The sequence below is a fragment of the Geotrypetes seraphini genome, chromosome 5 (genome assembly GCF_902459505.1).
Source record: "Geotrypetes seraphini chromosome 5, aGeoSer1.1, whole genome shotgun sequence".
NCBI lineage: Eukaryota > Metazoa > Chordata > Amphibia > Gymnophiona > Dermophiidae > Geotrypetes > Geotrypetes seraphini.
In genome coordinates, this window is record NC_047088.1 from 261,063,419 (window position 1) to 261,090,788 (window position 27,370).

Genomic DNA, 27,370 nt, shown 5'->3' on the forward strand with positions numbered 1-27,370 from the left:
ACACTGCCTCGCGCTCACTAAACAGCTCCTGCACCACGCCAAGGGGGTTCAGCAGCCCGGCATTCTCCCTCATGGACACTCTCACCACTGCTTCTTCCTCTGCTGCTCGAGTGAGTTGCTGCCCTGGGCCATTCCATTAGATCGGACCCATCCCCATTGTGCGGTCCCATTGGCTGCGTGCTTCAAGAACTGGCGTCGGATTGGCTGTTTGGTTCGCTGCATGTGAAGACATGTAAGAGCAGCTCAGACATGGTGGACAAGAGAGCGAACAGCTCCTCCACCACCAACATGCTCTTCTCCTCCGCCACCGGCTTCAGCTTCAGTGTCCCCTTCATCTCCTTGAGCCAGCCAGCCGAGTCTGCTCTGCTGACTTTGGGTAAGAGAGGCTGATCCACTACTATTAATCCCTTCTATGGTGCTGTACACTTAACCATCAATTGACGGTCCCTGCTCAGAATGAGCTTGCACTTGCCCTGTCGCCACTCTGACGCTCCCTTAGGAGTCAGCTAGAAGGATGGGCAGCAGCGCAGGATACAGTCCTGAACAGCAGCAATTTTAAAAAAGTACTGGGCAGGGCCCTGCCTGCCTGCCTTGGGGTGGGGGGGGGGCCCTGCCTGACTTCCTGCCTGTCACTAGGCCACTAGGCCTGCCTGCCATGTGCCCTGTCCCAGCCTACCACTAGACCACCAGAGGGGGGATAGGGTACAGAGCCTAGCAGGGAGGAGGGGACAGGGTGCAGAGCCTGGAAGGGAGAATTTGGTTCAGAATGTTTTTTTTCTCGTTTTCCTCCTCTAAATCTAGGGTGCGTCTTATAGTCCAGTGCGTCGTATGGAGCAAAAAATACGGTAATTCAGGTAAATCTTGTAATTTGTTTGTAACGTAAAATTTTATCATGAACCACAGCCAAAAACACATAAGACACAGGTATCACACACATGCTCAAGAAGCGGGCTTTTACCACTCCCCTTAAAATATATATATAATTTATGTGAATCATGTAATTTATTAATTTTTTTTCATTAGCCACTCTCAAAACACACGCCACAAGATGCCCTTTTAACAGTGCTAGCACTGTACCAGCACCCCCGGACCAATCGTTAATTTATGTCGCTAAAGCCGACGCCGCTCTTAGAGAATGGCTCGGCAATTTTTAATAATCCGCCGGAGTGCTCATTTCAATGTTGAAGAGCCCATTTGCATGGCAATGTCGAAGACTGCTAGAAAGCTCGCTAAAGACAGAGATAAGCCGTTTTGATAATCCGTCGCTAAAACGTATGCAGGCTAAACCGTCGGAAACCAGTTTAGCGACCATGTTAAAGTTTTGACCATCTGGCCCTAAGACTGGTTGATTCTCAATAGCCTTAAATGAAGCACATCCAGCTCTATGGACCTTTGAAGCCAGACCGTTTTTTACTATGGACGACTTGCGAGTTAGACGAAAATGGACTTATACTTTCCTTTCGATTATGCCCCTCAATGGCTATATTGTCCCTTCTAGATGCTTCCATTGCTGACAAGAGCTCAATGGCAATTTCAAGTTGTATCGTTGATTGCCAATTAACTTTAAATGTGCAGGTCTCAGTCACTGTGAAATCTTCTTTTTAGCTTTGTTATATATAAGCCTAATGTTATATATAAGCCTAAAAGGGGGCCTAAGTTTGCTTCATTTTGGTTACTGTATCATGCTATTTTATTTTTATTTTTTAAATGCAATTATTAATTATAAATAACAGTTTATTTATATACCGCAAAGCTGTGAAGTTCTATGCGGTTTACATAATTTAAAATCCATTTAAAATACAATAAAAGCAGAATAAAATTAGAGAATAAAAACCAATAGCTAAAAATCCTAAAAATCTAAAATTACATAATATAAAATTTTACAAATTAACTGTACAGTGCTTAATTTTATGGGACTGGATTTGAAACTGGTTCAATGACAGGCAACAGAGGGTAGTGGCAAATGGAATTTGCTTGGAGGAAAGGAAGGTGAGTAATGGAGTACCTCAGGGGTCAGTACTGGGGCCAGTTCTGTTAAAAATATTGCAAGAGTCATTTGCCTTTTTGCAGATGACATGAAGACATGTTAGAGGTCTATAAAAGAACGAGTGGAGTGAAAAATGCTAGGTCTAGGGCAGTGGTCTCAAACTCGCGGCCCGGGGGCCACATGCAGCCCACCAGGTACTATTTTGAGCCCCTCGGTATGTTTATCATAATCACAAAAGTAAAATAAAACAGTTTCTTGATCATCTGTCTCCTTAGCTATAAATTACAATTATTATTAAGACTTAGCCAAAAGGAAAGATTTATAAAGAGTTTTACCTCATGCAAAATTGTCATTTCTTTAATAAGACATTAACTATTTTTTCTGAGGCCCTCCAAGTACCTATAAATCCAAAATGTGGCCCTGCAAAGGGTTTGAGTTGGAGACCACTGGTCTAGGGGACATGCGATGAAGCTACTAAGTAGTAGATTTAAAACAAACTGGAGAAAATATTTCTTCACACAGCCTGTAATTAAACTCTGGAATTTGTTGCCGGAGAATGTGGTGAAATCAGTTAGCATAGTGGGGTTTAAAAAAGGTTTCGATAATTTCCTAAAAGAGAAGTCCATAGGCCATTATTGAGATGGTTTGAGGAAATCCACTGCTTATTCCTAGGTTAAGCAGCATAAAAATCTGTTTTACTACTTGGGATCTAGCTACGTACTTGGGACCTGGGCTAATAAATGACAGGGGGAAATATTTAGCTTGTGACGTGAAATGGCTTGTAAACCACTCCCAGCTGTGGGCTGAACTAATTATCGATCCACAAGAAAAGTACAGCAAGGACGGCAAGAGTTTGAGTTTCCATCACAACGACACCTCAGCCCAGCTCATGTCTAGTCCAGTGGTACAAGTCCCAAGAGACTTTCTTTAGCAGGACCAATTCATTTCACAGTATAATGTGGTTGTGAAATAGGTACTTTTCCCGTAGGAGCCATCCCAAGATTAGCATCCATTATGGGTAGTGTGTGGTGCAGTGATTAGATCACACCTGGAATACTGTGTGCAATTCTGGAGGCCGCATTACCGTAAGGATGTGCTGAGACCGGAGTCGGTTCAGAGAATGGCCACCCGGATGGTCTCGGGACTCAAGGATCTCCCGTACGAGGAACGGCTGGATAAGTTGCAGCTGTACTCACTCGAGGAACGCAGAGAGAGGGGTGACATGATCGAGACATTCAAGTATCTCAAGGGCCACATCGAGGTGGAAGAAGATATCTTCTTTTTCAAGGGTCCCGCGACAACAAGGGGGCATCCGTGGAAAATCAGGGGCGGGAAACTGCACAGGGATACCAGGAAATTCTTTTTCACTGAAAGGGTGGTTGATCGCTGGAATAGTTTTCCATTTCAGGTGATTGAAGCCAGCAGCGTGCCTGATTTTAAGGCCAAATGGGATAGACATATGGGATCTATTCACAGAGAAAGGTAGGGGAGGGTCATTGGGGTGGGCAGACTAGATGGGCTGTGGCCCTTATCTGCCGTCTATTTCTATGTTTCTAAGTGTGTCTCAACCTTTCTCGAAGTGTTCTTAAGGAAGTGGCCATGGCTCAAGACACCCGGAAGTGCACAGACGTCGCCGTTTCGATAACTTCATCAGGAGCTGAGACACCAAGTTAGGTCCCATCTGGAAACATAGAAGAAAATGAAACTTTCAAGCCGGAGAAAAGTGAACTCCTGTATGAAGGCAAAAACTCCATCCGCGGACGAGATCAGACCAGCGTGGGAGATGAAAAAATGAATAACGACTAAAGCTTTTGAAGACGCCCTGAAGATCCCGCGAGAACAGCACACTCAAAAACGTCAGGACGTACATATAACGTCAAGACATGAAACAAAAGGCTGTCACTGAAAGAGCCATTAATAATTTAAAGGAATCCAAAAGATTTAAAACAACTTTATTGACGAAAGGAAAAAAAAAAGATTTGTTTTTTTTTTGGTGGCCTATATTACAAACAGCTCACACGTCCATTTTCTCCTCCTCTCCCCAATGGTCCAGTCATCAGGAATCTTGAGAAATCCGCAGCCGGTGGCACTTGCTATCTCTTGTCACTGAGCAGCAGCCACCAGCCCCACTCCCACAAAAAAAGTTTTTTTTACAATATGTTAATAATATTGCATTCTTCCTCCACATCTTTATTGTTAGGGTTACCAGATTTTCCGGAAGGAAAATTCGGACCCATGGCCACGCCCCCAGGCCCGCCCAGTTTTGCCCCGTTCCACCTGTGTCACGCCTCGTTCTGCCTCCAGCTCCGCCTCTGTATGGCATCCATGCATACGCGGACGTAATGCATTGACATCACGTGTATGCGCATGGCATCACCGAGTGGTGTCCATGTGTGCGCAAATGCCCCTTCCCGACGCGATTTTGATGGGAAGCCCGGGACATATCCTCAAAAAGGTGGACATGTCCAGCGAAATCGGGACATCTGGTAACCCTATTGATTGTAGATTTCTATACCGCTTATAGGCCCCCTTTTATCTAGCCGTGTTAGGGGGTTTTTTAATCGCCAGCCACTGCGGTAAGAGCTCTGACGCTCATAGGAATTCCTATGAGCATGGGAGTTTTTATCACAGTGGCTGGCGATAAAAAAAAACCCTAGCGTAGCAAGATAAAAAGTTACCATAATAGCTGGTCAATTCAAAGTAATTTACAATAAAAATCCATAATACCGTTTCATATAAAATACTGTTTAAATTTAATAAGTCTACAGATGTCTGGGGGTCCCGACGGCCTTTCAAAACATGGCACTTTGTTTGGGTTGTGAAAAACCTCCCCTAAATCGCATTGGGCAGGAGGAAATTCGCGCGCGTACGGATTTCTTCCTGCCCGACCAGAGCAGGCAGCGTGGGGTCGAGCTGGAGTAGGACTCCGGCGAGAGTGAAGCAGGGATGGAAGGAGGGTCTAGCGGTCCTTGAAAATTGTGGGCACAAGAAGAAATGACATGTTTTCAGTTATAGCTCCACAATTGTGGAATTCATTGCCACTCTATATCAGAACAGAAAAAGATCTTATTTCCTTTAAAAAAACTTCTAAAAAACTTTCTTGTTTAATGATGCTTTTAACAATTAAACTCTATTTAATGCAGAATTCAATTTTTTTCCCTTCCTCTTGTTCTTTCCTCTTTTATGTTTTTTTCTACCTGAAAGAATTGTAACTTTACCCCTGTTATCCTCCTATATTTTGTCTGTCCTTAACCCATATGTATGATGAAATTTGTTAAGTGTTATAAGTATATTAACTTTTTACCTGTGTTTTAAAATGGTTTGTCCTCTAAATCAGTGGTTCCCAACCCTGTCCTGGAGGAACACCAGGCCAATTGGGTTTTCAGGCTAGCCCTAATGAATATGCATGAAGCAAATTTGCATGCCTATCACTTCCATCATATGCAAATCTCTCTCATGCATATTCATTAGGGCTAGCCTGAAAACCCGATTGGCCTGGTTGTCCTCCAGGACAGGGTTGGGAATCACTGCTCTAAATTGTTGTTTTTAAAAATTGTTCATCGCTTAGAAAGTTTGTATAGGCGATTCATCAAATGATAATAAAACTTGATTTTACAAGCGTAAAATCTGGCAACCCTAAGCAGCGTAATATCAGCAAAAGTAGTGTGTTGTTTTTTTTGTTTTGTTTTTTTGCTTCTCCCCCTACCAAAGACTGCTGCACTCATCTCTCATCTGGTGGCGACATTAAGAATTACATATCACGCCCTTTCAAACGTATATTGTAGATTTCCAGTGTTGGCGCCTTTTCGAGAGAGAAAAAAATAAAATAGTTCCCATGACTTATGAATCAACTCTACACCAATCCAACCCCAACCCAAGTCTACAGAGGACAATGTGCCCTCCAGACCACCTCCACTGAACAAAACTGCTTGTACAGGCCTAGCATGGGGCAGTAACGGGGTTAACCAGCGCTAAATACTTCCTTATCCTCTCTTCTGTAAACACACTAGGACAAGTCCAGGACTAACTGCTTGTAAATCATGTGTTTCACTGAAAGAAGAACATGCATTTTAATCCTGTAATTAAATGAAAACATGTTGGTTTCAGTTAAAAGAAACATGATCTTGATTCCAAGCGGTACTAAAGTTGACCTGAAATGATAGACTTGTTTGCCTGAAATGCTACGTTACACCATTGTACATGAACGCACCCGGTTTTCAAGCCAGAATTGCAGACACTTTAAAAACAGCGTCACCGTCATTGTGCCAAAAGAGGAGAGCCAGCTTCCCCCACACACACCCCCCTACCCCAGCCCCCAGCAAATCATATCTTAATGACAGCTTTCTTGTGAAAATCCCTTTGAGAGACCAGGGGGGTTTCTATGTGCTGAAACTCGGCGGGCTCAAGCTATACTGAGCACAGCCGCAGGGACAGCCCTTCGGTCCCAACCTCGGCCGCCTCCCCACCAAAGCGAAACCTGCAATTTTTCTGTGTAAAACACACAGTTTGGGGTTTTATCCGCTCCCACCCTTGGCTCTCACCCTTATTTGTAAGCCGATCAGATGTAAACACAGCCTGTATTTTTGAATTTCTCTTCAATTATTCTGTGGTTGGAAACTGTGAATCTGGGCCATTCTTTCATCAAAAACATCTCTGGTCTTAAGTAAGAGGGTTTAATTGACGGTGGCTCATTTAAATCAACGTGTACTGATTGGGTGATCTATCCATTGACACATGCTAGTTCCAGCCAAACAAAACCTTTATGCTAATTTACTATTTCATACTTCTACCTTATTCCGTTTTTTCAGCTAGCAGGCGCTATAGCGGGCGCTAATCCGGTGCGTGCGCTAAAAACGGACAGGAATTTATCTATGATTACTCAAGTTGATTCATTGGTAAAAAAAACAAACAATAAAAACTACGCTTCTTTATGCTTTGGAAACTTAGGGCAGGATTCACTAACCTGCCAGATCGGGCCCGATTTCGACCCGATCCGGGCAGGTCCAACTAATTCAGTAAACTTTAACATGCAGATGAGGGCGGTCGGAGGAACGCCCCCATCTGCAGGCACGGATCGCACTCTAGCGATCCCCGTGCATGCGCAGACCATCTGTAGATGGTCTGAGCTTGCGCGGGATCTCCGTGCCCTCGGAGTTGGGTTGGTTTTATCTTCTTCTTCTTCTTAGCGCAGCCAGGGCCGCAAGAAAGCCTACAAAAATTCTATTGCTGGACCTCAGGGCCGGCAATAGATTTTTTTTTTTTTTGGCGATTGAGGAACTTTTGAGAGCCTGTGGTTTTAACCCGCTTAAGCCCGCGGGCTAAAGCCATGGGCTTGCAGTGCGGGGAAGGGTGGGAGAGTTGGGGACAGGCAGGCAGGCGGGTTCGGGTTCGGGGCTGGAAGGCAGGCAGGCACGTTGGGGCTGCAGGAGGCATTCGGAGAAGCAAGAGATCGGGGTGGACAGGGCAGAGAGCGGGGCTGCAGAAGGTAGGGCAGTCGCAAAGAGCTTCAGCGATTGGTCCTGAGCAGTCGCTTTATGCGAGCACAATTGGATAGGAAAAAAGTTTAGTGAATCGCGTCCCTGCCTACATTTGCATGGCCTTGCCCTCGTTTGCATGCGCGGATCGGAGGATGGTCGTAAGACAGGTAAGTGAATCGGGCCGGGGTTGCTAAGGGCTCGCAAACCGATCGGTACACGATCGGTTTGCTTTGTGAATCTAGACCTTAGACTGATAAGATGATATTTTGATGACAAATCGTTTAGACCAGTGTTTTTCAACCTTTTTACACCTATAGACCGGCAGAAATAAAAGAATTATTCTGTGGACCGGCGGTTGAAGAACACTGGGCTAAGTTGTGGGCCAGACCCCGCCCATCTCTACACAATCTCCACCCCAGACCCCACCCCCATAATAGTACTAATTGCATCTTGCACGTCCCGTGCCTCATCTGGAAGCCTTCCCTCTGACGTTGCAACGTCAGAGAGAAAGCGTCCAGTTCAGGCGCAGGATGCCCGTAGGAGCCACTGCCTGTGGCTTTGTGCACTGAATCAGTTAGGAAGAGGGAATTGGCTCGAAGATAACGCTGCATCGATCACACCGTGGACCGGCGGTTGAAGAACACTGTTTTTGGGCCTGATGCACGTGCTGGCCCTGTGGACCGGCAGGAAATTTCTGTGGACCGGCACTGGTTTAGACTATTGGTTCAGTCTTTTGTCCTGAGTACTCTGAACTATTGCACTACTGTGCATCTGGTGGTCAACCAAAAAAAAACCTGGCTCGACTTTGATTAATGCAGAATACAGCAATTCATCTGATTTTTAAATGTAAAAAATCGGACCACATAATACCTTATTACAGGGAGCTGCACTGGCTCCCCACAGAAACTCGAGTGTAGTTTCAGTTCGGTTGCTGTGTTACAAAGTCATATCTGGGATGGCTGCAGCCTCTTTAGGCGATCAATTTATTTTTTCCCATCACAGACATTCTACTCGGATAGCTTCCCTTTTTGATTTTCCATCGCCCAAAGGTTGCCGCTATAAAAGACTACTATAATTGACTACTGTCGAGGAGACATGATCAAAACATTCAAGATAGTGAAGGGAATTGACTTAGTAGAGAAAGAGAGATTGTTCACCCTTTCAAAGGTGGAGAGAACGAGAGGGCACGCGCTAAAGTTAAAAGGGGATAGACTCCGTACAAACGTAAGGAAGTTCTTCACTCAGAGAAAAGGTGACTGCGTGGGGATATGATCGACATCTTCAAAATACTGAAAGGAATCGACAAAATAGAGCAGAGAAGATTATTTACATTGTCCAATTTGACACGGACTAGAGGACATGTAATGAAGCTAAGGGGGGACAGGTTCAGGACTAATGTCAGGAAGTTCTGCTTCACTCAGAGAGTGGTTGACACCTGGAATGCCCTCCCAGATGAGATTATTGCGGAATCGACCGTCCTAGGCTTCAAGAGCAAACTAGATGCATATCTCCTTAAGAGAGGCATGTAAGGATATGGTGGACTATAAATTACGACAGGTGTACACCTGGCAGGGCCTCCGCGTGTGCGGATCGCCGGACTTGATGGACCGAAGGTCTGATCCGGAGATGGCATTTCTTATGTTCTTATGTTATGTTCTAAGTTCCTGCAGGACCAGGACATACGCAGGTAAGGCTAGTCTCAAATAGGGCACTGGTCTTTGACCTAAGGGCCGCCGCGTGAGCGGACTGCTGGGCACGATGGATCACTGGTCTTTCCCAGCAGCGGCAAATCTTATGTTCTTATGTTCTGTCATTTCAAGCAGCTACTTGGGATACTGATTTTTGAAAACTATTCTTTACATCTACATCATATCAAAATTTTAGGAAACTATTATAGCCTTCGGGACAGTAAGGGAGTTTTTTAAGTACCTTCTTACTTCTCATTTATAATCTTAATGTATATTTTCTTCAAACCGCTTAGAACCTAAAGGATATAGCGGTATATAAGAAATAAATTACATTACATTACATTACATTACATTACTTATTTATTTAAGAAATTTTTGAAAGACTGAAAATTGTATTTCATTCTGTGTTGTAGTAGTATTTTACTTAGATCTGAAGGGTATGTGGGAAACGAAAGTACGATAGTGTTTCTCCTTTGTTGAGAAAGCTTCGTTGGCTCCCAGTCCGCTTGAGGATCCAATTTAAATGTGCCTGCATCACCTTCAAGTTTCTCTATGGAATATTTGACCCTTGAGTCCCCTTATATTGGAATACTTTTAGATCTTGTCATTCAAGGAATATACAGAGATATAAGCTATCTTTCCCCTCTTGTAAGGGAATTAAATCTGTTGGGAAGCTTAGTCAATCTCTTCTCTTCAAGCTGGTAGAGATGTGAAATGGACTTCCTGACTAGAGAATGACACGGTGACAAAATTCATCACCGTTCCCGTCCCCGCGGATAACCGCGGGAAACCATCTTCATGTCATTCTTTAAGGAGAGAGGGAAGAATCGGAGTATAATTGGGCACAACCACTGACCCGCAAGCTTTGCTTTGAAGAATGCTGGTGTAGAAGGACCGAGGTTGAAACAGACACTACAGAATGACACTCTCTGGTATCCAGAGCAGATATTGTGATGTCATAATGCCTCATTCCACCAGTGCCTAAGAGCCAATCACATCAGTGATGTCACAATGGCTTCATTATCCTTGGCTCACATAAGAATCAGAGTATGAATGGCCACAACCACTGACCCGCAAGCTTTGCTTTGAAGAATGCTGGTGTAGAAGGACCGAGGTTGAAATAGACACTAGAAAATGACATGGGATTATTTCCCGCAGTTATCCGCGGGGACGGGAACGGTGATGAATTTTGTCACCGTGTCATTCTCTATTCCTGACTCTATTAGACTGATAGGCCAGCTACAACAATTTCGTAAAGCCCTGACAACTCTGTTGTTCACACAGTATTTAAACGGCTTAACTATAGTATCAACGAAATGATAGCAATACAGCTCTTACTTCTCTCATGGTCTTCTTCTTATGTACTCTAGTCTTAATTACATGTGAACTGAGTTGAGCTCCGTTGGGAGATGACCCAGTATATAAATCGAAGAGTAGATTAACTGTTATGTTTATGTTATGTTATATAGAGTATCCAAAATCATTATACTGTACAATTGTTTAACCTTGTAACTAGCAGTGCATCGCAAATTTGTAAAGGATATAATAATATTTATTAGAAAATAAACTTTTGATTTATAGTGAATGTAATTGCAATTGGAAGGTTTGATGGGCACTAGCTATCGGAAGCAACTGAAGAGGGCTTAATAAAATGTGAGCTTCTACTGTTAACAGAGTTGCACAGCATCAGGTGGCCTCACCAATTTTCTTCCACTAATCCTCTGCCGTGGTTTGCAGGTTCACTCTCCACCAGCGCCATCTTCTGGTGATCCTCTGTATCTCACAGCATCCAATCACAGATTGAACCTTAAATTTAAATTAATACATAAAGCAGTGGTGTAGTAAAGGTGGGGGCAGGGGCTGGACCGCCCCAGGCGCTGTCTTGATGGGAGGCCTGGGGCGGTCCACCTTGGCCCGCCGCACCACGCCACACTTGCGCCATCCCTCCTCCCCCACCCTGTACCTCAGTAGATCTTTGCCGGCACAAGCAACTTCTGCCTGATGCTCGCGCCGGCCTGGTTCCCCTCTGAATCCCTTCCGGGCCATGGGACCAGGAAGTGACATCAGAGGGAAACCCAATGCTGGGGCGAGTGGTATGCTGGAAAAGCCACTCGCACTGGTGAAGAGTTACAGAGGTACGTCGGGTAAAGGGAGAGCGTGAGTATGGAGTGGGGGTGGGAAGGAGCAGTGTGGGGAGAGGAGGGTGCGGGGGTGGCCATCAATGATCTCTTTCTTTGTATCTCTGTGTGTCATAACTGCTGGGGTGGATAGCATGAGGAGAGATCTAGCTAAGCTAGAAGAACGGTCCAGAAATGGACTACTAAACTTGAATGCTAAAATATGTAGGGTTGTGCACTTGTGCTACTCAATCTAAGGGTTCAGTACCATTTAGGAAAGGGGTGTCAAAGTCTCTCCTTGAGGGCCGCAATCCAGTCGGGTTTTCAGGATTTCCCCAATGAATATGCATTGAAAGCAGTGCATGCACATAGAGCTCATGCATATTCATTGGGGAAATCCTGAAAATCCGACTGGATTGCGGCCCTCGAGGAGGGACTTTGACACCCCTGATTTAGGAGGAGAGGTACTTTTGTGGGGGCAAAACTTGCAAACTTAAGGCGGACAAACAGGTAGAAAGAGCAATGTCCAAAGCCAGAAGGACACATAGGAATGGCCAGCAAGGTGGACGGGAGGGAAGGAGAGGTGATAATGCCTCTGTGTAAGTCTCTGGTGAGACCCCACATAGGGCTCGATTCACTAAGCAAACCGATCGTGTACCACTCGGTTTGCGCTCACTTTCCGACTCCGGCTCGATTCACTAACCTTCCTCCAGACCCCATCCGATCTGCGCATGCAAATGAGTAAAAAGGCATGTAAATTTCTTAACGCGTCGATTCATGAAACCATTTCGTCCAAACCCACTGGCCTGTCCTGTCCAATAAGTTACGACTGCTGAGGACCAGTCGTTTACATCCTCGCCGGCTATTTCTGCCTAGCAACTGACGCGTGCATGTTAAGAACCCCATTAAAAATATATATCTACCCCTCCAAAAATCCAAAATATATCAAAACTTTTAAATATATGTAAACCTTCATGTACATAAGCGTTAGAAATATTTTTTTTTTCTTTTTTGGGATGCGCATAGCGAGCGCAGGAGTGAATCTCGTATCCGTAATGCGCTAGGTGATAAAATCACGGATTAACCCCGTGCTCTCCTTGCGCATTGTACATTCATTGTACAGGTCATTGGTGAGGCCCCACTTGGAGTATTGTGTTCAGTTTTGGAGACCGTATCTGGCGAAAGACATAAGAAGACTTGAGGCGGTCCAGAGGAGGGCGACGAAAATGATAGGAGGCTTGCGCCAAAAGACGTATGAGGAGAGACTGGAAGCCCTGAATATGTATACCCTAGAGGAAAGGAGAGACAGGGGAGATATGATTCAGACGTTCAAATACTTAAAGGGTATTAACGTAGAACAAAATCTTTTCCAGAGAAAGGAAAATGGTAAAACCAGAGGACATAATTTGAGGTTGAGGGGTGGTAGATTCAGGGGCAATGTTAGGAAATTCTACTTTACGGAGAGGGTGGTGGATGCCTGGAATGCGCTCCCGAGAGAGGTGGTGGAGAGGAAAACGGTGACTGAGTTCAAAGAAACATGGGATGAACACAGAAGATTTAGAATCAGAAAATAATATTAAATATTGAACTAGGCCAGTTACTGGGCAGACTTGCACGGTCTGTGTCTGTGTATGGCCGTTTGGTGGAGGATGGGCAGGGGAGGGCTTCAATGGCTGGGAGGGTGTAGATGGGCTGGAGTGGGTCTTGACGGAGATTTTGGCAGTTGGAACTCAGGCACAGTACCGGGTAGAGCTTTGGATTCTCGCCCAGAAATAGCTAAGAAGAAAAAAAAAAAAAAAAAATTTAAATTGAATCAGGTTGGGCAGACTGGATGGACCATTCGGGTCTTTATCTGCCGTCATCTACTATGTTACTATGTTACTATTCATAACCTGTTAACTTAAATGACCTGCACATTCCTTTCCTGATAACTTCAACAACCTCATTGTTTGTAACTTTGATTAACTGATGTGAACCGCCTAGAACTCCCTGGGTATGGCGGTATACAAAATAAAGTTATTATTATTATCATTATTTCAAATATCAATGCCAAATAACAAAAATCAAATAAAACTTTTATGGGCCAGCTACCCCTCCCCCCTTCCTTCCAGCTGGATTGTCGCGTGCATGTGATGTCAGGGTGTCGCTAGTGGTTGCTACTTGCTCCACAGCTAATAGAGCCGCACGGCCTTCTGGGAATCGCAGGCTGTATATAACAGCGTGTGATCCCAGCTGTTAACTGTTCTGCTTTCTAGCAACTTAACACTACTTTTCCAGAGAGAAATGGACGGTGCTCGTCGGCTACACTATCTGCTTCCTTTGGAACACGAGTATGCCGAGGAAGCTACGGTCACAGCTTGTACAGCTTGCAACAGTATTTCAGAAAAATACCGGTTGGTAAAAAGACTTCCTTATATTGCCTTTGTTACGACAACAATGCTTTGCGGTAGGCGCATTCGGAGCCCGCTAATGACGTCCGCGATTAAACCACGCCCCCATTTCTACGCAGTGAAGTCCTAAAGAGCTAGCGCATGCGTTATGAGCTTCAAAACCAACCAGGATACAGTGCGCACGCGCGTCGATCGACGTTTCAGCGCTAATAGCAGCGTGTTTACGACTGGATCATTTGCACGGACAAGCTTTACTGAATCGATCGGCTTCAATGACTCGGAAACGGATAGGACACGAAGCGGATAGATTTCGAGACTTTAGTGAATCCTGCCCTTAGAGAATGCTTATGTTTATTTAAAACTAGCTGATGCCCCGGCGTTGCACGGGTATTTAATTAAAGCAATAACACTGTAAATGGATTCAAATAAAGATACTTTATAGTGGTGAATGAAATTATTTTTTTACAGCTTAATAAAAAGTACAATATTCAAATTATAATGTGAAATATTTGACAAAATGAATACAATACAACTAACGCAAAACGTGATTATAAACAACATTTTTAGTTTCACCTCCTGGAGCAAGAACATATAAATTCTTGGGTGAACCCAGCCTTGAGCAAGCAACATAGAGTTGTGGGCCGCGAGACCCCCAGAACATATCACCCCAGGTAGTGAGGGATCTGCATACCAAGTTTCGTTCAAATCGGTCAAGCCGGTTTTGAATTACTGTGAGAATGGCAGCTTTTTACATTTTTTCCATTGACATGAATGGGTGAAATCTGAATTTCTGTTTGTAGCTCCGCCCATGTGTGCAGGTGGGCCGCGAGACCCCCAGAACATATCACCCCAGGTAGTGAGGGATCTGCATACCAAGTTTCGTCCAAATCGGTCAAGCCGGTTTTGAATTACTGTGAGAATGGCAGCTTTTTACATTTTTTCCATTGACATGAATGGGTGAAATCTGATTTTCTGTTTGTAGCTCCGCCCACGTGTGCAGGTGGGCCGCGAGACCCCCAGAACATATCACCCCAGGTAGTGAGGGATCTGCATACCAAGGTTCGTTCAAATCGGTCAAGCCGTTTTTGCGTGATCGCAGCACATACACACATACATACATACATACACACATACATACCTCCGATTTTATATATATAGATTCCATAGCTTACCTAGGGTTTCCACATGTCTGGATTTGCCCCAGACTTGTCCTCTTTTTCAAGGACAGGTCTGGGGGTCCGGATGGTTTTTCGTGGATTTCCTCCTGCCCAATGAGAGCAGGCAACAGGGGGCGGGGCTGAGGCAGAATTGGGGGTGGGGCTGTGGCATAACGGGCGGGGATGGGTGGAACAGGGCGGGGATGGGGGAGCAGGTCCGGATTTTACTATAGTAAAATCTGGCAACCCTAAGCCTACCATTACTGCACACCGATCAAGGTAGTTTACAATACTTGTAAAATGGAAAATGCATCAAAATTATACAAGAAAGGAATGTCATTTTTTGATAGGCTAGAAAAGGTGTCAGTCATTCAAAGATCATTTACGGTAGGAGACAGGCCTCTAACCACAACAGGAAGTACTTCTTCCAAAACAGTTCCCGCCTTAGGAACTGTTTATGTCTGTAGACCAAGCCCATTCGATCCAGTAACTGTTTGGATAACGTCATTTCCCCCTGCAGTTGGAATGCCAAAAGCTAACCCAAAGAAATGGGTTTTAAATAAGATCTTCAATTTAGCTAAGTTCTGAATGGAGATTGGAGGGTAAAGTATTCCAGAGAGAAGGGGCTGATGACCGGGTTGTTTTATAATGAGCCTGTTTGGTTGACGTAAAACTGGGTGGGTGGTATGGTATGGCAATGGGTAGGGTTACCTTATGGCTCCAGAAAAAGGAGGACAGATTGAGACATCCGGGTTTTAGTTGCACTGAATGCAATGGAAGTAAAACCCGGCTGTCTCAATCCGTCCTCCTTTTTCTGGAGCCATATGGTAACCCTAGCAATAATAATAATAACTTTATTCTTTTATACCGCCATAACCAAAAGTTCTAGGCGGTTTACACTAAAAAGAGCTGGACAATCGGAGAAATACAATAATACAGTAAAAAAAAAAAATACAAGTATTTGTAAAATAGAATTTCAATAATAAAACTCCCTAAGTAATAAAAGAGCAACGTTCCCTTCGGCTGCTGGAAGAAATGGCCGTATCAGTCAGGAATTACTCACTTAACCCTTTCAGGACCAAGGGACATATTTGTCCCATAACTTTAAAATCCTATACATTTTGATCGGGATAGTCTACAGTTCTAAATTTGATATGTACGGATTCCATAGGATACTGCCTTTATGTAAACAAACTGGTTCCGACATTCATTCATTAGCGTCGTTGCTAGATTGACGAGAAGATTCACTTGCCACACTGTCCGTAAGCCAGAAGTTTGATTTTTTAAATAAAAATAATGATATTTCACAAAAAAAAAATCAATTTTTTGGCATCTGCAAGCCCTTTTTACCATAAAAATGTCGTCAAAACCACAAAAATTGGCCTACGATCCTTATGGTCCTGAAAGGGTTAAGGGCTCACTAAGGTCACTTTGAAAAAGGACCCCTCAGTCAGTTAGTTGCCTTTTTTTTCCCAGAAGCCTCTTGGGCTCCAGCGGCATCTTCTGGGTGGCGCTGCTCTGGAACAGTGCTCTCCTTCTTTTCCCCTTTACAGATAGATTCTGAGTCCCTGTCGGAAAGGTGAGGGGTGGCCTAATGACAGAGCTGCCTCAGCACCCAGAGGTTGTGGGTTCAAATCCCAGCGCTGCTCTTTGTGACCCTGGGCAAGTCACTTAATCCTCCAGTGCCCCAGGTACAAAATAAGGACCTATATATAGGGTGCCCACAAAAACACTCCTTGATTTTAAATGGTTACAAAAGTTATTGGAATATCTTTATAAATAAGATGGCAGCAAATCCAAGTCCCAAAAAGCACGGTTCGCAAGATCTTACACAATCGCTTGCACTTTCACCCTTATAAAGTGCAGAAGTTAGACAAGGCAACGTGACAAAATGGCCAGGTGTTCCTCCAGTGGCCCCCGAGATCACCGGAGAATACCGTTTGTGACTTTTTCCTTTGAGGGTGCGTAACCTTCACTACCCGCAGGAACGCGTCACTGAAGCTATAAACGTGATCACACCGAATATCGCGTCGATGTTTGTCGAGTAACAGGTGGGGCGCACATCGAGTGTATGCAATCAACAGATACCGTATGAAACTTTATGAGCTGATGAAACTGTAGCCTCAAAGGTGAAAGAATAGTCCAATAAATGGTGGTTTTGTAACCATTTACAATCGAGGAGTGTTTTTGTGGGCGTCCTGTATATCTAATCTAATCTTCGATTTGGGCGTCGCGCATACCCACAGAGAGATGAAAGGTAGAATAGATGAGCAGATCAGAGTTACGGAGGCAGGGGAAAGACAGAGGAGAATTAAGGGAAGGTAACTGACTTGCAGGAAGAGATTCATGTCAAGTTCAGGTATGAAAGAGAAGGGTTTTCAGTTTGTTCCGGAATAAGGTGTAGCTAGCCTCTGTTCTGATTGTTTCTGCGAGGTCGTTCCAAGTTTTCACTCCCAGGAAGGTTAGCATGGAGTGAAAAATACATCTGTACTGGAGATTTTTTGTAGCTGGGAGATTTAAACTGCTTTGATGTGGATCCACAAAAAGGCAGTATACGAGCCCCATTCTCTCCCCGCCGCCATATGTATTTCTCTTTTTAATGTGACCTCTTTTCTTCTAATTTCTGTTTGTGTATGTACCCTTTCAAACAAATGGATAATTATCAATCCCTAATATCTTACTCACAAATGATTCTCTTTCAGTAAACATTCACGTTCTCTTCTTAACTTCTTTCTCTGAGCTTTTCCAATGTATGGTTTATTGGTAGGGCTTATAAGAACTTAAGAATTGCCGCTGCTTGGTCAGACCAGTGGTCCATCCTGCCCAGCAGTCCGCTCACACGGCAGCCCCCAGGTCAAAGACCAGTGCTCTAAATGAGACCAGCCTCACCTGCGTACGTTCTGGTTCAGCAGGAACTTGTCTAACTTTGTCTTGAATCCCTGGAGGGTGTTTTCCCCTATGACAGATTCCAGAAGAGCGTTCCAGTTTTCTACCACTCTCTGGGTGAAGGAGAACTTCCTTACATTTGTATGGAATCTATCCCCTTTCAACTTTAGAGAGTGCCCTCTCGTTCTCCCTACCTTGGAGAGGGTGAACAACCTGTCTTTATCTACTTTGTCTTGAATCCCTGGAGGGTGTTTTCCCCTATAACAGCCTCCGGAAGAGCGTTCCAGTTTTCTACCACTCTCTGAGTGAAGAAGAACTTCCTTACATTCATACAGAATCTATCCCCTTTCAACTTTAGAGAGTGCCCTCTCGTTCTCCCTACCTTGGAGAGGGTGAACAACCTGTCCTTATCTACTAAGTCTATTCCCTTCAGTATTTTGAATGTTTCGATCATGTCCCCTCTCAGTCTCCTCGTTTCAAAGGAGAAGAGGCCCAGTTTCTCTAATCTTTCGCTGTAAGGTAGCTCCTCCAACCCCTAAACCATCTTAGTCGCTCTTCTCTGGACCCTCTCGAGTAGTACCGTGTCGTTCTTCATGTACGGTGACCAGTGCTAGATGCAGTACTCCAGGTGAGGGCGCACCATGGCCTGGTACAGCGGCATGATAACCTTCTCCGATCTGTTCGTGATCTCCTTCTTTATCACTCCTAGCATTCTGTTCGCCCTTTTCACCGCTGCCGCACATTGCGTGGACGGCTTCATCGACTTGTCGATCAGAACTCCCCTTGATGTCCAAAGACAGCTGATGTCCTTAAACTTTCCCCAGCTTTGTTCAACCTTCTGGGTTGTTTGTTTTTTTTTCCAAGTGCTCAAACAAAGTGATTTGTTGACTTATTCTTATTATGATCAAAGTTGCCAAGCTAGTCAAGTTTAGCCATTGTTCTTTCTTAAAATCAAACAATGACTTTCACAGATCCAATGCCAATATTTTCAATTAAGAATACATTCTCTTAAATGTCAGGGGCCATTGTCAGCCCTCATTTAAGAAATTTCAGCAGCCGTTTGCTCTCTCCTCAACCAACCTTTTAATCCCCTCTACCTGTCAGCACAAGGCGCTCAAACTTCATAGTTCCTAAAATGAAACTAAACTCCAGCGACAGAAGCCCCTGAAAACAAGCTTGCACTGAAAGGATGTTTAATTGTGTAATGCAAATAAAGTGTGGTGAAATCGCAGCTTATTTTCAACCCAAAATGTAAGTCACATACTCTCCCTTTAAACACCATGTTGGCTTTCTCTAAAATCTTACCATAACACCCAGACTGTCACTTTCAAACACTCCAGCAGCATTTTTACTCATAAACTAAATACAGTAATCCTACATTTCTCTTATCTATATATCAGCTGCATATATCGAAAACACATTTTCTCTTTTCCTTAAAGACCCACCCAAATGTCAGGCTGTGGTTCTTTGAGATCTCACAGGGACAGGGACAAATTTGTCCCCATGTCATTCTCTAATGCCCCCGTCCCGTCCCTGCGAGTTCTGTCACTGTCTCTATCCCATTCCTGTAAGCTCTGCCTTAACCACACAAGCTTTGAACACTTATGTTTTTAAAGCGTTCAAGGCTTGTGCAGATGAGGACGGAGCTTAGGCATTGGTGGAATGAGGCATTATGACATCACAATCTGAGCTCTAGAATGTTGCTGCTTAGGATTTTAAAGCGTTTGAGGCTTGTGCAGATGAGGACGGAGCTTAGGCATTGGTGGAATGAGGCATTATGACATCACAATCTGAGCTCTAGAATGTTGCTGCTTAGGATTTTAAAGCGTTTGAGGCTTGTGCAGATGAGGACGGAGCTTAGGCATTGGTGGAATGAGGCATTATGACATCACAATCTGAGCTCTAGAATGTTGCTACTTAGGATTCTAAAGCGTTTGAGGTTTGTGCAGATGAGGACGGAGCTTAGGCATTGGTGGAATGAGGCATTATGACATCACAATCTCAGCTCTAGAATGTTGCTACTTAGGATTTTAAAGGGTTTGAGGCTTGTGCAGATGAGGATGGAGCTTAGGCATTGGTGGAATGAGGCATTATGACATCACAATCTGAGCTCTAGAATGTTGCTACTTAGGATTTTCAAGGGTTTGAGGCTTGTGCAGATGAGGACGGAGCTCAGGCATTATGATATCACAATCTGAGCTCTCGAATGTTGCTACTTAGGATTTTCAAGGGTTTGAGGCTTGTGCAGATGAGGACAGAACTCAGGCATTGGTGGAATGAGGCATTATGACATCACAATCTCAGCTCTCGAATGTTGCTACTTAGGATTTTCAAGGGTTTGAGGCTTGTGCAGATGAGGACGGAGCTTAGGCATTGGTGGAATGAGGCATTATGACATCACAATCTGAGCTCTCGAATGTTGCTACTTAGGATTTTCAAGGGTTTGAGGCTTGTGCAGATGAGGACGGAGCTTGCAGGAATGGGGCAGGGACAGAGCTTGTGGGGAAAGGACGGAGATAGAGAGATCAGATCTCTCAGTCGTCCACTGCTCTTGATCTCTATATCACTCCGCCTGCAGCCTCCACAGTGGACACACCACTACTTTCCAATACCTTGCTAGGGTCTTCCAGCATGCTTCCTCTACATGGCTCAGCTCAATGAGCTAGTCAGCAATGCTCCTCCCTGTACACATGCGCTCTAGCGTGTGCTCATGCAATCCGGGGATCATCAGCAAATGCCAACCATTGCCACTGGGGATCCCCAGCCTCATTTCCCCCCTCATGGCCGAAAACATCTGCTGCTATTCTTCAGACCATTTCAGTCCCAAGATAAGACACCTTTTTCCATTGCGGTGCAAGCCGGCGCTTTCAGCTGAACATGAAGATTGAATGGATGGCATTGCTTTGAGATCTCTGATTGGCTAAGATCCTGATTGGCCGACTGGGTCACATGGGTAGCATTTAAACCGTGAAATCAAGCCGCAGCCATCTTGGCCACCTCGATGGAAGAATGGAAGAGATGGCTCCTAATAATGGGGCTACAAGACGTCCCTGAAAGAGAGGGAGGAGAATATTAGCCAGCATTCGCTGGCAGAGCTTAAGAGAGAAATTAATTTGGGGGTCGGTGTTCAGAGGGGGCGAGGCAGGCTGGCTAAATCCTGCCAGCATTGAATATCCTTGGGGGTTTTTGGCCACTAAAAAGTTAACCGGTTAAGTCAATATTCAGTGCTGACCAGTTAAGTTTAGAGTGGCCAAAGGACAGTTACTTATGCTTTTCAATTTGGCCAGTAAACTTAGCTGGTCAACACTGAATATTGCCAGTTATCACACAATATTGCCAGATAATTTTTAGCCGCAACTGGGCAGATTCAGCAGAGATAACCGATTGCATTTAACCAGTTAAGCGCTATTTAACCAGTCAGTGTTGTTTCTAACTAGTTAAACAGCACTGAATGTTGGCTGACATGTGGACCAAATGCGCACCGAAGAAGAGACCGAAGCCAGTGTACAGGTCATTGGTGAGGCCCCACTTGGAGTATTGTGTTCAGTTTTGGAGACCGTATCTGACGAAAGACGTAAGAAGACTTGAGGCGGTCCAGAGGAGGGCGACGAAAATGATAGGAGGCTTGCGCCAGAAGACGTATGAGGAGAGACTGGAAGCCCTGAATATGTATACCCTAGAGGAAAGGAGAGACAGGGGAGATATGATTCAGACGTTCAAATACTTAAAGGGTATTAACGTAGAACAAAATCTTTTCCAGAGAAAGGAAAATGGTCAAACCAGAGGACATAATTTGAGGTTGAGGGGTGGTAGATTCAGGGGCAATGTTAGGAAATTCTACTTTACGGAGAGGGTGGTGGATACCTGGAATGCGCTCCCGAGAGAGGTGGTGGAGAGTAAAACTGTGACTGAGTTCAAAGAAGCGTGGGATGAACACAGAAGATTTAGAATCAGAAAATAATATTAAAGATTGAACTAGGCCAGTTACTGGGCAGACTTGTACGGTCTGTGTCTGTGCATGGCCGTTTGGAGGAGGATGGGCAGGGGAGGGCTTCAATGGCTGGGAGGGTGTAGATGGGCTGGAGTAAGTCTTAACAGAGATTTCGGCAGTTGGAACCCAAGCACAGTACCGGGTAAAGCTTTGGATTCTCGCCCAGAAATAGCTAAGAAGAAAAAAAAAAAATAATAATAATTTAAATTGAATCAGGTTGGGCAGACTGGATGGACCATTCGGGTCTTTATCTGCCGTCATCTACTATGTTACTATGTTACTATGTTACAGTGATTTGGTCTTAATTTTCCTCTTCTCCATTTTGATATAAGAACATAAGAAGTTGCCTCCGCTGGGGCAGACCAGAGGTCCATCTCGCCCAGCGGTCCGCTCCCGCGGCGGCCCATCAGGCCCACTGCCTGAACAGTGGTCTCTGACTAATTTTATAAATTACCTCTAATCCTATCCCTATAACCTTCCTCTACTCCTATCTGTACCCCTCAATCCCTTTGTCCTCCATGTACCTGTCCAGATCTTCTTTGAAGCCCTGTAGCGTGCTTCTGCTTATCACATCCGTGGTCTCCTTGATGGCTCCGAGGGGCTTCACAGGGGCTGGACATGTGACTTTGCTCACACCCCTTTGGTCACATGCCTCGCTGTATGCCTGGAACAGGCTGCCTGAGTCAATAAGTCATGCTCCGTCTCTAGCGGCATTCAGATCCAAACTAAAAGCTCACTTTATGAAGCTGCGTTCAACTCTTAACTCACTCACCGTCAGTTACCTTTACCCATCATATCATTCCTTCTGCAAGAAACACTCCGACCCTGAGATATCCTTTCTGTCCGTCCAGATTAGATTGTAAGCTCTTCTGGGCAGGAACCGTCTATTGAATATTAAATGTACAGCACTGCATACGACTTTAGAAATGATCAATAGTAGAAGTACATGGGAGATGAGTTCTAATGCTGAGTGCCAGTGAAATGGTTTCGGCTGGGTGGGTGGAGGGTGGCAGAGTGTTCCACTCAATTGGCTTGATCTTGTTTCAGCTGCTCCTTTGGCCCATGATTTGCCCCAGCTGGCTCCCCAACTGCAGACTGATGTCTCTGGGCCATGAAGTATCAAGCATCCCCTTTCTCCTTGTAGTGATAGAGGAATGGGATACTGGATAACTCATCCCAGATGCCAGTCTGCGGTTGGGGAGCAAACCTTGGGGAGCTGCAAGATGAAGGAAGGGTGGAGGAGTGGTCGAGTGGATAGAGCTGTTCCCTCAGCCCCAGTGCTGCTCCTTGTGACCCTGGGCAAGACACTCAACCCCAGATAGAAACATAGTAACATGATGGCAGATAAAGGCCAAATGGCCCATCTAGTCTGCCCGTCCACAGTAACCATTTTCTTTCTCTTTCTCTCTCTGAGAGATCCCAAGTGCCTATCCCAGGCCCTCTTGAATTCAGATACAGTCTCTGTCTCCACCACCTCTTCCGGAAGACTGTTCCACGCATCTACCACCCTTTCCGTAAAAAAGTATTTCCTCAGATGAATCCTGAGCCTATCACCTCTTAACTTGATCCTATTCCCTCTCATTCCAGAGCTTCCTTTCAAATGAAAGAGACTCGACTCATGCACATTTATATTACGTAGGTATTTAAACGTCTCTATCATATCTCCCCTCTCCCGCCTTTCCTCCAAAGTCTACAGATTGAGATCTTTAAGTCTGTCCCCATACGCCTTATCACGAAGACCACACAGCATTTTAGTAGCCTTCCTCTGGACCAACTCCATCCTTTTTATATCTTTTTGAAGGTGTACTCTCCAGAATTGCACACATACACTATTCTAAATGAGGTCTCACCAGCGTCTTATACAGAGGCATCAATACCTCCTTTTTCCTACTGGCCATAACCTCTCCCTATGCAACCTAGCATCCTTCTAGCTTTTGCCATCACCTTTTCAACCCGTTTGGCCACTTTAGTTAGATTGTAAACCCACAAGGACAGATACAGACAATATAAAATACCAGCAGACTAGTCAATGTAATGTAAACAGCTTTGATATCTGTAGAGGAAGCACAGCATATCAATTAAAGATAACCCAGCCCGATTGAACTGACTGAGTGTAGAGCTCTGCTTCCAGATGATGGCATGGCACAGGTGCTCCACGTTATTCTAATGAAATCACGACAACAGATGCTTTGTGTGAGGAGCAAGTTCCCGGGCGTCTATCTTTTTACTCATCTTAAAAGACAGGCACTGCTGAAGCCCAGGCTGAGCGGACATACGTGGACTGGAAGTACAGTGGCTGTAGTCTTCCCCAGCCTTAAAAGCTACACTGATCTAGGCGTGAATCATAGCAAGAGCGAGGGGGAAAGAGGAGAAGGAAAATTTGGAGGCCTGAGGGAATGCCAGGCACCCACTACCATGTTAAGGCATTGCTTCCAGGCCCAGACCTTCACCCAAAACCCTAAAGAGGTGAACCTGAGGGACTACCAGTGGGAAACTGGGATAATGTCAGGCTTCGAGAAGAAGGGACTTGATCATTCCTGGAGGCTGGTATTTGTATCCATGCCAGAGCCTCGCAGAGCTATCATCTCCAGCCAGCCACTTTACTGGTTTTCTTTATGACAGATGTTGTTTTTGGCTGGTCTACCATGGTGCTCGCATTTCACTTTCTGTTTTTATACAAGTCAAGTAATCTACCATAGTTGAAATTTCTTGAAACAGGAGAACTTAATCTGATCATCTTCAAGGCAACATAACAAATCTCCAGTGATGTGAAATGTAATTCATTTTGAACTTTAGATTAATGCATTTTACACACAATTAAATACACTATTTTTAAAGATGTGTCACAGATGGTGTCGAGCTACCGTGTGTTTACAACGGATCGTCTAACGTGATTCATGCACCTTTCGAACAACCAATAAATTATGAGCTCTTCTGGCTGCCGCTTTCTGTTTATAGTAGAGACCCCCCCCCTCAAAGAAAGAATTAAAATTTGGAGGGCAGAGAAGAAAATAGTGGAAAAAATTGCACAGCACTTGTATACATTGTCAGGACAAGATTTAAACACTAGTCGACCAGGTCCGTACCTATTCCCTAGACCAGGGGTCTCCAAAGTCCCTCCAGTCGGGTTTTCAGGATTTTCCCAATGAATATGCATGAGCTCTATGTGCATGCACTGCTTTCAATTCATATTCATTGGGGAAATCCTGAAAACCCGACTGGATTCGGCCCTCAAGGAGGGACTTTGGAGACCCCTGCCCTAGACCTCTGCTCTGTTGCTTCCTGCCACTCTCATGGACCTCAGGGCTCTGACGGCAGCAGCATCTGAGTCCCCCCTACTGTGGCCAGCCCTACTGCGGTTGCGCCCCCTTCTGGCTTCCATGTGGAGAGGTGTCAATGAGCCATAAAAGACACAAGCATTGCACGTGCCCATCCACCTCCTCTCATGAAGGGATCCTTAATAACTACCAAGTAGTAGGGAACCCATCTCTGTACAGCCCTCAGCTATTAGGTTAAGGAAGGGACAGCTTCAGCCTTGTGCTCTATTGGGTCTTCAATATTATCCAGTTGATACAAGTCCCTTTTCAGCCTCTGTGGGTCATAAGTCCTTTACCAGGGAAATTGTAGTTTCTCCATGTTGACTAGATTATATGCTCCAAGGAGTAGGAGCCAACCATTATAGGGTTAATTTTAATAAGTTTACATTGTAGTGAATGTTATGAATTATATAAACAATACACCCAAACAGGAGATTCTATCTCCTCAAGGTAGAACACAGTAAAACAAATGAGGTGACCTGTGGTGCTCAATCTTTTATTCACGTACAAGACCCGACACGTACGTGTTTCGACCCTAAGGCCTGCCTCAGGGGTCTTATATTGAAATAATTCACAGATTATAATTCATATTATATTGAAATAAGTCACAGATGATGATTCTAAAAGGTGGGTTTTGGCATCCAAATTGTGGTACAAAAACACTTGTAACATTCCATAAAATAAATTTTAAAAAACGTCCAAAAAGCAGCCCAAGTAGGTACTTGGACGATCAAAAAGACAGATCGCTCAAGTACCGATAATCATAACTGGTTTTAGACGTATCTAAAACCAGCTTAGGCCTTTTCACTGCCTCTGTACGCCCAGACTGAAAAGGGGCATTTTTGGAGGAGTAAATAAGGCGGGAGGTGGGCCGACCTAGACTTAATCGTCTGGCAGTCATAATCAAAAAGGTTTGACAGGTTGCTAGACAGAACTTATATGTTTTGACTTAGACCAAGTCAAAACAGATATAAGTACCGAATCAGACCACTGAGATGAACGTAGCTGTTGTGATCAGCTCAGTGGCCCAGGTAACCCGTCCCTCCGCACTGGTAACGATCGTGGCAGGAGAGATGCCTAATCTTTCCTGCCGCAATCTGCCTGAATCTTCCCCGGCAGGAGAGATGCCCAATCCCTCCTGTCGGACAACCCACCTCCCGAACATTCACGCGGTCACTGACAGGAGGGTGCCCAATCCCTACTGCCGGACAACCCCCTTCGAACCACCCATGCACCCACCCCCCGGGCACCCCACCTCCATCCCCCCTGAACCCCTCCTCTAACCTTAGAAGATGGACAGATGGACGGGTCTGCTCTTAGGCCGGACAGCAGGCCCTCATTCCTCTGAATGGCGAGCTCCCCTTCCTGGTGCATAGTGGGATGCACCAGGGAGGGGCCTAGGCCTGATTGGCCCAGGTGCCTATTTTCTGCACCTAGGGATTTAGGCCTAAAGGAGACTTAGACATTTCTTTTGATTATGCCCTTCCTCGTAACTAGGACACATGCCCATGACCTGTCCAGGCTCCACCTCCAAATAGCTCCCCCACCTTAAAATTAGGCACTTCAAGGTGTTGCCCTTATAAAACAGCACTTACTAAACACAGATGGCTATCAATTAATAGTGCCTTCAGCACAGGTGCCCCCTGCTTCCTTGTGCCCCGCTAATCATAACAACAGCAAATATGAAAATATAATGGAACGTAATCTCATTCTGAATGTCAAGCCCAGACAAATCATTTCATGACCTGATTAGAAGTGGCTGTTGACCTTTTTCTCCCGATGCAGCTTTTGTGAAACAAGGCCTCTTGGCCAAAGTCTCTTTTTGAGAGTCTAGCTATAAAGAGAATCCAGATGAGCAGAGAGTTTTCGATGTGGAACACCACCCGCTTGGATTACAGACATCGTTTGATGGGAATGCCACGAGTAGACGGCAGATTTGAGCTAAGTGACGACTTGAATGGCTTTTCTCCTGGTATTGTGAGGTCTTTATTCTTTCAACTTTTGTAAAAAGTGTACTCTATACCAGTGGTTCCCAACCCTGTCTGGGAGGACCATTAGGCCAGTCGGGTTCTCAGGATAGCCCTAATGAATATGCATGAGAGAGATCTGCATATAATGGAGGTGTCAGGCATGCAAATCTGCCCCATGCATATTCATTAGGGCTATCCTGAAAACCCGACTGCCTAATGGTCCTCCAGGACAGGATTGGGAACCACTGCTCTAGAACAATGATATCGAATGCGGAATTTGTGCAGAGAAGTGTTTTCCTGAACATTAAGGGGTTTTTTTCTTCCCTGGTTTGTTTCCGCATTTGGGGCCTGTGAGAATAACGATGACCCACCAAGAGGGACTTTGTGTCT

At 44.9% G+C, this 27,370-nt stretch overlaps 1 protein-coding gene across 1 annotated transcript in view; it reads right to left on the reverse strand.

Moving 5' to 3' along the window:
• The window catches only part of LOC117360423 (40S ribosomal protein S23-like), a 30,308-nt gene extending 11,250 nt beyond the window's left edge, over positions 1–19,058 (reverse strand). The window contains exon 1 of the mRNA XM_033944135.1: positions 19,008–19,058. Coding sequence (XP_033800026.1) covers positions 19,008–19,058 — 51 coding nt within the window. The remainder of the gene's footprint in view (positions 1–19,007) is intronic.
• Positions 19,059–27,370: the final 8,312 nt, after the last annotated feature.